The sequence below is a fragment of the Netta rufina genome (assembly GCF_964035555.1).
Source record: "Netta rufina genome assembly, chromosome: 2".
NCBI lineage: Eukaryota > Metazoa > Chordata > Aves > Anseriformes > Anatidae > Netta > Netta rufina.
Window position 1 is genome coordinate 54,519,762 of NC_140124.1, and position 11,964 is coordinate 54,531,725.

The following is an 11,964-nucleotide window of genomic DNA, read 5'->3' on the forward strand; positions in this document are numbered from 1 at the left end:
CAGATATACAAAAACAGCTGTGAAGTCAGTATGCCTTTTGCCATGAATGTGGTCAAGGTTGCCTGTAATACTTTATATGTGATTAATATTCTACTTTTTTATATATATATATATATATATATGTATGTATATATATGTTATCCATTATTACATTTCCCTTAGGAAATCAGAAGTACAGATTGGCAGACTGGAATCTTCAATTTGGGTAAAATCCAGCCACTGACTGGAAAGATGAAGTTCGGGTTCTGCCATGTTGCCCCCCCCCCCCCCCCCCCAACTTCCTTTGCCTTCCTACACTTGTGTTCCTCCTCTCCTCTCACTTTTTCACGTTCCTGTGTCTTAGCTCTGATGTGACATGATATCTAATGGTGGCAAGAGCTAGAAGAATTGAGCCTGTGATCTGCACAGACCATCAGGAGACAACACTATGCTGTCAGAAAACTATCACACTTGAAGTAAATGTGCTTTATGGTGTAGACCTCATAACAAACTACTCCCGCAATGAGCTGAGCTATTGATTTTCATGTGCTGAAGTGTTTGTACATTTATATGAATGCAAATTTTACACATGCCATGGGACGCACTCAGGGTCTGATTCAGCACTACTGGAGTCAGTGAGGATTTTGGCATTCGAAGATTTGCGTATAGAGATTCCTCATAGAGCATGGAAGAAAATATGTTCACCCCAAAACCCACTTCAGAACATAATGTACGTCCATGTTTTAATAGGCTGAACTTGAAGCACCATGAAGCACCTGGTCTTGCTGACAATTTGCTAGAAACTTCAATGGATGTTACTAGATCTGCATTTTTCAAACCTCAGGTTAAATGACATTTAAATTCATTTCCTGCCTGAACTATCCAAAAATCAAAAGCTTCTAGGTCACAGCACCAAGCCTGTCAGAGTTTAAGAAGGGTTTGGACTATGTTCTTAGTCATATGGTCTGAATTTTGGGTAGACCTGTGTGGTGCCAGGAGTTGGACTCAATGAACCTTGTGGGTCCCTTCCAACTCAGGATGTTCTATTATTCTCTGACTCCTTTAAGAGAAAACTGGTCTCAGTGGCTGGTGCTGGTGCTTCTGCTTTTTGGATACAGTACATTCCAATTTAACAATTGAAATTCACCCTTTCGTTTAAGTTTTGGGGCTGGGAGATAAAGCACAGAGATTCACACTGATGCAGCTCTGCGTAGAGCAATCCTGTCTCCTTGACAGGCTGACTGCATGCAGTGTCTTCGTGCACCAGGATGTTCATGATGAAAAACAATGATGGTAAGAAGATTCAGACTGAGAGACAGCATCCATTCTACCCTTAACAAAATAGACTGGGCTACTGTCAGACTGGGCAAATAAAATTCAGATGATGTGGCTTTTACAAGGCTTTATTTTTCTCAATTTTAAAATTGTGCTTTGGAAAAGAAGGAACAACTTTTATATAAGAGAAGGGTCCCTTCTACACACAGGGTTAGTCTTCAAATCAGAAGACATTTTGCTTGCAAATATGCAACATATCAACATACGTTTCTGTGCAATGGAAGTTCACAGACCAGTTATTTCCCTTGACTCTGAGCAGGTTTCTGCCTCCTGTTATCAGCAAAGCATAGTTGTTCAGGGAACTGCACACAAATTACTGAAATTACTTTGGCTGAAGGGAGAGGGTGCTGAAGAAGAAATGTACATGTGTTACATCAGCTGCTAGTCAAATGATTCTATGTATTTCTAAGCCAGCTACTTGCCTGTTGAAAAGCTGAATTAAACTAGTGTGAAGAAAGACCGTTAGCAGATTTCCTCTCCTTAAAATTGTTCATCTTCAAGCCCCTGGTCAGGTATCTTAGTGACATTATTGTCAGCTTCTTTACATTGTTCCTCTAGAAACAGGCACACTGAGCTTTACTTGCCATCAAGTAAAATATGTCTCTGTGTCAGGGCAGACAGGATAGCCTGGAATCCCACAAGATCTAATTGGTACTCTAGCAAAAAGAGCTATCTCCAGCCCTACCTGAAGAGATATATTCTAACATTTTTGGTACCCTTTTGGATGCTTTTAGAAAAGGCTCCTCTTTGTGTTCTGCATTTCATCAGCTCTCCCTTTCGTGGAAACTCTAAATCACGCATTTAAAAATAGACCATCAGATTATCTGGGTAAATCATAAAGCTCAGCTTATCTCTCTCTTCCCTTTCAAAATATACAATTTATTTTGTCCACCAGCTCAGCAGCATGAAGCCATGAATAATCCTGTATGTCTCAGTATCCCAGTCTTTTAATTGTCCTTATGTATGTCCAGTATGCGTATGTATGTCACTATGGGGCATGTGTGCATGTAAGAAGGGAGAAGAAATTTACTCTTCTGGGCACAAAGGTGTACAAGTCTGCTTATGTTTATGCCTGCACCAACTGTGTGTGTCTTAGCATTGCAGCACAGTTTTTACAAGGCCATGGAGAATAAAGCCAGAATTCATCAGAAGCAACGTACTAAGTACTTAAATTATTCATTAAATTGTTAGTTAACACCAGTTTAGACCCCAGAACCTATGTGCTTCTCCTGAGGGCAAACATGATCAATGCGATACCAGGGAGGACACAAAAATTCTGTATTTCTCTTTCCCAGTGGTTCAGAGGCACCATATAATGGAGCCTGAAGCAGCAAATCCTGACTCCCAGCCCTAGCGTTCCCCTTACACTCATCCCCTCATCCTCCTCCTTCTGCCAGTGTGGTCCATCAGGCCATGAGAGCCGGAGAAAGCCCTGCAGGGCTATAAATAGCTATTTGGGGGAGGGGGAGGAGTGCAGCAGCACGTTTCCAACGATGCTTGCTGCAGAGGGAGGTTTTTCTGGATTAATGCAGAGAGGAAAAGGAACTGCTAGGAAGTTCACTGGCATACCAGGTAATGCCTGTGGATAGGGGGCAGCAAATGCCATAGGAAAACTGAAGTGGGAATGCCGTGCTCCCTGGGAGAGCAACGAGGTGGGCTTCCCCTTTGAGTTTTTCCGCAGAATCCTCTTGAGATGGGCTACGGGCACGAAGGGTCAAAGGCTGAGACGGATAGCAAGAATACGAATCAACACAAAGCGTTGTTAGTACACGCAGCTTATTGTCTATGCCAAATTCGTAGTGAATCAAGCGGTCTTATACGTGCTGGATTTGCACTGACTGTGCATGCGGTGCCCCTGGACCTGCCCCAGCGTGTAATCGCTTGGATGCCTCCCCTTCCTTAGCGCTCCCGTTTTCCTTCGACCGACAAAGCCGAGAGTCCTGTTCCCCCGGGAGTCACCCTGAGCCCCCGGTCTCCCGGAAACTTTTTGGGAACTACAAGCACCGCCGAAGCCGGGCTGCGTACGCCCCCCTTCCCGGCCAGGGACACACCGGGCACTCCCCGGTGACCGCCGGGCGCTGCCGCCGCCCCGGCTGGCCGTACCGGGAGGGCACCGCGGCGGGCACCGCGCTGCTCCGCGCCTCCCCTCCCGCCCGCCGGGCACGCACCGCGCGGCTGGGCTGTGCTGCAGTGCCCGGCCCGGCCCGGCCTCTCTCACCGTCCTCCAGAGCCGCTGCCTCTTGGTGCTGACGGAGGTGGCGGTGACGATGAGGTGGGAGACGGACACCACCAGCCCGAAGACGATAGCTAGCAGGGTCCGGACGGGTAGCAGGGAGTAGGAGACGAAGGTGACCAGCATGAGCTGCCACATGCCCTGCTCGGGGGCGCTGGGGGGCTCCATGCCATAGGCGCCGAGTGAGAAGGGGCAGCAGAGGAAGGAGAAGGTGAAGCTGAAGAGCAAGGTGAGCTTGACGATCTGCTGCAGCTGGGTGACCTGCAGGTACTTGACATTGGTGACGATGAAGAGAGAGAGGAAGATGATGCAGTGCACCGGGTGCGAGCCTTTGGATATGGTCAGGCTGGGTCCGGAGAGCAGCTCCACAAGGGCCAGGCTGGCGGTGAGCACGATGAGGACGGCCAGCGCCTTGAGGGTAGACGTCTGCTCCAGCTTCAGGTTATAGCTCTGGAAGAGAGCCTCCAGCTCCTTGCAGTCGAACTCGTCCTCGCAGGCGATGGCATCCAGCAGCAGCAAGGGAGGGGGGTCCCCCAGCCCGGCTCCCGCTCCCGCCGCCGCGGCAGCAGGCGGGGAGCAGCAGCAGTGGCAGCACTTCTTCCTCTTGGTCTTGACTTTCTGAAACGGTATTTCCTCCATATCAGTGCCATTCATAAACACCCGTGAAAAATGCTCCTCCTGGCGTCCCCGGCTGCCGCTCCTCCGCCTCGCTGCTCATAAAAGAGAGGGGGGCCGCGAGCAGGAGCCGCGGCCGCACGCCCGCCGGCGGCCCCTGCCGCCGCAGCTCCGCGGACGCGGGCACCGGGCACCGGGCACAGCCCGCCTGCCTGCCGCCGTCCGCAACCAGCGGCGCCTGCAAACGCCCCCCTCCGCTGCCACCGAGAAGCCGAGGATGGCTGGGACGGCGGGAGGAGAGCCTCACTCGTGTCAATATGACAACCTTCCTGCCTGCTGTCTCTCTCTCCCCCTCCACCCTCCTCCACCTCCACCTCCTCCTTCCTCCCCTGGTGTTCCAGGGATGTTAATCTCCTAATGACACAAAAATACCATCCAAAGGTTTGAAATCAAGCGGGGGGAGGGGTGGCAGAGGGGGGGAAGGGCAGAGGGTGCGTGGAATAATCAACAGGCGGGTCTCCCTTTAGATACAGCTACATGGAGGAGCAAGAGCTGCGGAGAGTGGGTGCTAAACGGGCTCCCGGGGGTGGGCAACACTGGGAAAAAAATAAATAAATAAATAAATAAAAAAGGCGGATTAAAAATGAAACCCAGCCAGGAGATCAGGCTAAACGCAGGAAAAGTGGGGCAGCGGTGCCGGAGAGAAAGCAGAAGACAGGAGGGAAAGGCAGGGCGATCCTCTTCGCACGTCCGAGAGCATCTCACCGGAGCTGGGGAGTGAGAGGCGCCTGCGCGCCGCTCGCCCGGGGAGCCGGGCACGGCCCCCGCCGGGCATTCGCGGCAGGGGAGCTGCGGGGGGGACGGCCCGCGCCCTGCGCAGCGCCGAGCACCCGCACCCGCGGGGCGCCGAGGGTAAGCCTTGGAGCTGCGGCTTGCTGTCTGCCGGCCTCGTGTTTCCCGCCCACCGTCACATCTACTGAAATACGTGCAAATGTAGAAAATCTATCGACGAAAAAAATAGAAATATGCACGAATAAATGTATTAGATATAAATATATAAATATATTGGGTATAAATATATAAATATATTAGATACAAAGAGGGGTGAGTCCTTCTTCCTGTGAGAAATGAATACTTATCTGCCTGAATAAACATGCTGATTTTATGATTTTTGCCTTCTAGACTCTGAAATACTTGGAGAAGTGCAGTGCATAAGAAAATTTTCAGGAAAGCACATTTCTGTGAGCACTTCTGCGTGTCTGGAAATACAAATCAGTCAGTGGTTGTGGAGGGCTACTCTTGTGACAGGAGTTAATTATCATCCTGCACAGAACTGCACTCTGTGCTTCATCAAGAACTTGAGTAGGGAATCTGTACGTTGTTTTGAAAGAACATTCAGCACTGCCTATAACACCACTACTATATATCACTATTAGCAAATTGCCAGCAAAGAATACCATTGCATCTAATTTGGAGATCAAGAGGCTGACTCCATGGTCATCAACGACTGGAGAAAGAATTACAATGTTTGTGTTGGTTTTGGTCTAAGCATTTCTAAGAAACAGGGTAAGGAAAACATCAAAACTGGAAATTTTCATAGGTGATTAACATATGGCTTTTCAAAGGTACTGTAGGAATACTTTCTAGAACCGAAGCCTACCATCACAGATATGTTGAAGTTCTAATTGCTGGGTTTGTGTCAGTAGTGTCAAATTCTGGTTCCTGATTTAAGCCAAAGAGCCTTAAGATCAACAGCAGACAGATTTCTTTAAAATTTGTTACAGCTATGAAGGTTAATGATATTTTATTTCAGGAAAGTAAAGTAACATTAAATAATATCTCCAATACATGAGATAAATTAATATAGTTTTTACACTATTATTTTAGTATTTTGTTGTAGTCTGAGCCTTCCAGACTCAGTATGGCATTGTTCTTTTGAAACTGTATAGACCTCACCAGGAAAAGGGAACAAACCATCATTGCTGGAGTTCATATGTTACAGCAATATGTTAATATGTTATTTAAAATAAATATTTCACGTTTGAGGCAGTGATTGTCATTTTGTGCTCATGCAACACTGCTTAAGGTAGTTTCACACTGTGAATTATTCCCTTAAATTCTGCAGAACGGGAAAAAAAAAAAAAAAGCCAAAAAAAAAAGCTAGTATTTATATTTCTGTAACTCACTTCAGGAAGAAAGTAAAGGGACTGGGTTTGCTGGCCTAAATCCTGGAGACAGGAAGAGATGTTTAACTGAAATGAAATGTAAAAAATAAAGCTTCCTTTGTTTTGCAGTGTCTCCAGTGTGTTTGGAAAGTTACTAAAATATATTTCTTTGTTCATTTTGATGCATAAATTCACTTCAGCCACACATGTATTTTTAAGAGATACTGTTATCTTTTCACTTGTCCTCTAGTTCCTTCTGAACTCATGTATCCCAAGGGATAAATGGTATTTTATATCTTACACTGCATTAGAGGTGGTACCTAGCTGCCCAGCCCTAGGAACTGAAAGAGTTGCCATGCTTTCTTCTGGTTGTCAGTTTGCTGTTGGAAAAACAGAAAAAATGAGTAATTCCCTACAAGGCCCAATGTGATTTAGATTATTTTCACACTTGTTACAACATCAGATTGGGTTAGTTAGTACGTAAATCCAGAAGAAAAGGCTCATATGTATGAGATATACATACTGCATTTTTTTTAATAGGTCAGGGGGCAGCAGTGAACTGTTGAAGATTTGTCTAATTTAGATATTGCAAGAATATGGAAATGTCACACAATGATTAATTAAACTCTCATTTTTTATATGATGTTTCACATCACAGGGCAAATACTGCACCTTACCCTGCATAGTGAAGAACACATTTTTTTACCACCTGATGGCACAAATGCAAAGAAGGAACCTTGGAACCTGTGTCTGAAACAGGAACATAATTACAGCAAATAACCACCTATAAAACTTCTGGAGTACATTTGACACAGTGCTACGTTTTCCAACTAAACTTACCTGCTGCAGATAGCAGTAGCCAGGTTCAGGTTTTGTGAACTATGAACAACACTTTGTGGGCTATGCTGCACTTCTAGCTCATTTCTAAGGAAGATATGTGGTTGGTTTTGATATATAATGCCCTCAAAGTTCTGGATATTGGCCAGATCCAAGCCAGCTCTTCCTGTTGAACATCCTTGTATTTGTAACCAGAGACCACAATGGAAATAAATGTAGTATTGACTGGAAAGGGTGATTAAAGTACAGATCTATCACCTCTTGCGTTGCAAAACCTATCTGTTCAGCTTTTTCCTGAGAAGCAAGCTGACTTGGTTATTAGAGTCAATGGAAGTAGAAATCTTTTCTTCATGGAGAGTTGGGCAGTGTATGGATCTAGATCAGACTGAGCAGAAGTCTCTGTTTTGCTGGACCTTAGGAGCAGTCTTGAATTAGAGGTCTACACTCAGAATTTCAGAATGTCTATTGTAATTTATTTTGTGCATATAGCTTATCCATTTAATAATGATTTATTTTTCACTGTCTATTCTGTTTTACTGTATTAAACCCTGTACTTTTTTTTTTTTTTCTTCTTCTCACATCCCACAATTTCAGGCAGTCACTGCTTGATGCATTGGCTGGAGATCACCTTTGGAAGCAATATTTTTTATAGAACTAGAGCTTTTCAGATTCATGGCAAATTTAGAATTAAGAAGGTCAATGTTTAACATCACTAGATTTTTTGTCTTGGGTTAATTTTTTTCTGTGTAAGGATTGCAAAGATCTTCATCTTTTATCCATAGTTAGTGCTGCCTACTTGTAACAGAATGACATGATCTATCATCTAAGACAGGGATATTTTTTTTTTTCCTTCTCACCCCCTCTAACAGTAAAAGTAAGGACTCTACATAAATCTATAGAGAAATTTCTGCAGACTCATTCTAGCGGGCACAGTTTATTAATGCCACCACAAAAAAAAAAGAGAGATGTGCCTAGCAAGAGAAAAGCAGTGATATGGGCAGAACAGAAGAGGTCCTGCAGAAAATGGTAGAAAAGGCCAGGGTTAAATGTAGAGATTCAACATAGTTTTTTCCTCCTCTCATGGATCTTTGAAATATACTCATTGTTCTTTCTAGATTTTGAGGAAAGTTTGGGAAAAAATAAGTGAAAGTTTATTTTCTAAATCATTGAGATTTTTTTTGGAATCAGCATCCTCACTCTCATTCCTAATCCAAGAAATATAGATTAGATTTCCATACGGCTACTGAAATACTGTTTGAATGGATTTCATTAGCATCATAATAACTATTCCTTTTTTTTTTATTTATAATTTTAAAGTTTGATTTCCTTTTATGTATTCTGCTGGAAAACAAATGAACCAGATATTTCTGATACATACCACTTCTACAGATACACAACTTGAGCCACAAGTTTGAATTTATCTCAACAGAGTGTTTCTAGAGCTGAAATATAATTTCCCCAGTGACAATAAGTGAAAAACTTAAAACACCTACAAATTTCACATTTAGGAAACAGTGCTCGACCCAAACAGTGTACTCCAAATAAATTACTGTTTTAGATGTTTCATTCTGTGCTTCTTTACAAAATAATCAATTTTAAGAGACAAACAATTACATTCAAGGATATATTTAGGGTATAACACTAATCACTCAAGGACAAACTTGTATCTTAGCTTCTATCCAGGTCTAAAATCAGCACCTTTGCTCACTTCATTTCCTTTGGACCAGCCTTTTGCACTCACACTATTTTATTCGCAATTTTATCTGAAGTCTAGTTAATTGTGTAGTCTATTGGAAACAAAAATAAATAAATAAAATAAAATGAGAAGAGAATTACACTAAGGGCTCGACCTTAAGTCATTTGTCAGACAGGACTGCTGGTACAATAACTAGGAGATTTAGCTGAAAACAATAGGGTTAAAGTGGCTAATTTACCAGCAGAATATGGGGATGAGTTTTCTCCAGTCCTCTGCTGAGCAGAGAGTACAGGCATTAAGACCATTTGAGTCCTTTACCTCTCTCTTCTATTCTAAGCCTTCCAGGATAGCATGAGACTTCTGTGACCTACTGAACTTCTATATTAATACTAATGATTCTTTCCAGTGAGCAAGCAACATGCTTTTCAGCCAGCATGGATTTATAGCAGGTCAGCTGGATCTTTCCAGCTTGTGACAACTCATTCATTTCCTCTGTCTGTACTGCATCAACTCTGATTTATCTAATCTTCATCTAAAATTAGATCCACCCAAAGACTATTATATAGGAAAAATTTCAGGAAAGAGGGTTGGTGCAATGAGAAATTCATTGACTGTTTCTTTCATGGTATCTAGTAAGCCACATTTCTTACAAGCTTCTCCAAATACCACACTCCATCTGGCCATGCTTCTGTCTTGCTGTTCCCCACTGCATCCTCCCTGTTACCTCAGGGAAATTTGGGGATTTTTACTTCATGAGCATCTGGATGGCAACAGCATGAAAATAACATAGGAAAGGTTTCAAGGCTTCTTCAAAACAGTTTCTGCATACTTTGCTGAGATGTATACAACAGTGATATATATTCATTAAAAAAATGCTAAGAGTAAAACGAGAAATCATAAAGCACCTTGCAAGATCTACACAGCACACACACCACCTCCTTTCATCACTTCGTTTTATATGTGTAAGTTAGACCTTAGTCTTTTTCAGTGGAGAACAGAAAGCAAGAGGGTATGATGAAGCTACTCTCAGTTGGCTATGTATATTCAGGTACACCTCTGTGGTCCAATACAACTCTATACAGAGGTGCCAGATAAATTACTGAACACCATGCAGCTGTCTGTTACTTTGCCTTGCATTTTTGTCAGAGCTTACCATCTAAAGCTTCATACTCTATTAGTGCAGTTGTGCAGTAACCAACTCTGAAGACAGCTTATCTTTAAACTGCAGTCTGGAAACTAGAAATATCACACTATCCTGCAAGAGTTGGTGACTTTTTCGCTACTTTCCTTTCAGTAAGGCAGATATTTCAACACACTGGTATCTTCAAAACTTAATTTTCATTCAAGACCAGGACGCAGAAGAGAGGAGAGGCTAACTCAACCCTCCTCACCTAACGACTTAGTACTTGTCCATGCAATACAACAATGAAGATCTTCCCAAGTAGATAGCAGAACAGGTAACAGTTTCTATCATGGAGGTCATCTAGTCAATCAATACATCCTTAAAAATCCCTGAGAGGTGAAATCATACTCATTAAAATTAATTCCACCCAGAAGAAAATCTTTTTAATTCTCCTTGTTTTCACGTTAGACATTCCATTCTCTTTTAGGAGTTCTGCAAATGGCCAACATCAGGATTCTGGCAGTGTGTGACAATATTATATGTCTCTGATTCTGTTCCATAAAATCACGGGCAGTTGTGATAATCACTGCAGCTGTAAGTGTGAAAGGACAAGCATTTTTCTTGGTGTAACCCTTTGAATCTTTAAAAGGAAAAGACAAGATGTAAGCAAAAACAAAGACAAGAATTACAGCAGAATTCTGCAGTTCATTGCTAGCTCTATTTTCATCCATCTCTTTCTATTAAAAAAAAAATAATAATAAAAATAGTAATTCATATATACCAGATTTAGTGTCCTCCTATTTTACTCATCTCTAAGTTATACTCCATGTGTATTATTGGATAAGTTACACTAAAGTATGGTATTATTATTTATGAACCGGTAGTTTAGCAAACTGTTTTTTTTTTTTTTGTTTGTTTGTTTGTTTGTTTGTTTTTTGTTTTTGTTTTAATTTAATTCTTTTTTTAAATGAATCTTATTGGTTGCTTAATGGCTTTATTATTATTATTTTATTCTTTAATCTGTGTATGTTCTCCTTATGTCAAGTTTTCACCCTTGGTGTTATTCACAGTGTGCTCTGCTATAACTTTCCATCACAGTGCACTCATTAGCAGTTCTGTAAATAGCTCCTTCAGGTATCAGACCTGAGGCTTCTTTCTGGACTTCTGATTTGGGCAGAACTCCATACCGATTTCATTTGGTGTTTTTTCTTGAGTAAGGATTATAAAAGCCTGCATATTTTCATTTGCAATGCTTTCTGTCAAAGAGGGAAAAGTGCACTGACAGTGTGAATTTAACAAAAACAACAAAAGTAAAATAACTGTAGTCAGTTCACACTGGAGGGGAAAAAATGCTTTTTTTTTCCTACTAATTTTATTTTATTTTTTTTTAATCTAAAAAACTGGTAATACTTTCAACACATAGCATGCTATAGATAAACAGTATGTTCCCTACTAATTACTACTTGTATTTTATCACTGAACTGTAAACAAAAACAGTATCATTTTTTTTTTTTAATAAACACAAGGAAACAATCCCCAAATATAGTAGGACATTTAAATAAAAATCCTAGTGATGCTTTTCAAATAGAAAGATAATCTTGTTAAAGAAGACTAAGTCAGAGGAGACACTTACTAGAGATTCACCTCCTCCAACAACCCCTTGTAAACTGCAGAGCACCCAGAAACAGGATGTTTATTAGACTGCATTCCACTTGATCACTACTGAGGCCCAAGCTCCATCTATTTTATATCTTATCTATGTAATGAGATTCTTCACATAAGTCCTGCAAGTAGTAACAACTAATTAGGTCAAATTAACAGCACAGATGTTACTGGATCTATTTTGAGTTTAAACCCTCAAGATGGAGCTACACTCCTCTTTACAGTTACAAATGTTGGATGTTAAAAATAAAAAGACAGCTTTATGATGTGCTGTGTTTACTATTCTTTTAGTCACATTCAACATTGTTTCACATTCAAC

General features: G+C 42.0%; 1 protein-coding gene across 1 annotated transcript in view; it reads right to left on the reverse strand.

Annotated features, from left to right (window-relative positions):
• The window catches only part of ADCY1 (adenylate cyclase 1), a gene marked incomplete at both ends in the record, with an annotated part of 153,762 nt that extends 149,561 nt beyond the window's left edge, over positions 1-4,201 (reverse strand). The window contains one exon of the mRNA XM_084281902.1: positions 3,533-4,201. Coding sequence (XP_084138028.1) covers positions 3,533-4,201 — 669 coding nt within the window. The remainder of the gene's footprint in view (positions 1-3,532) is intronic.
• Between the last annotated feature and the right edge of the window lie 7,763 nt (positions 4,202-11,964).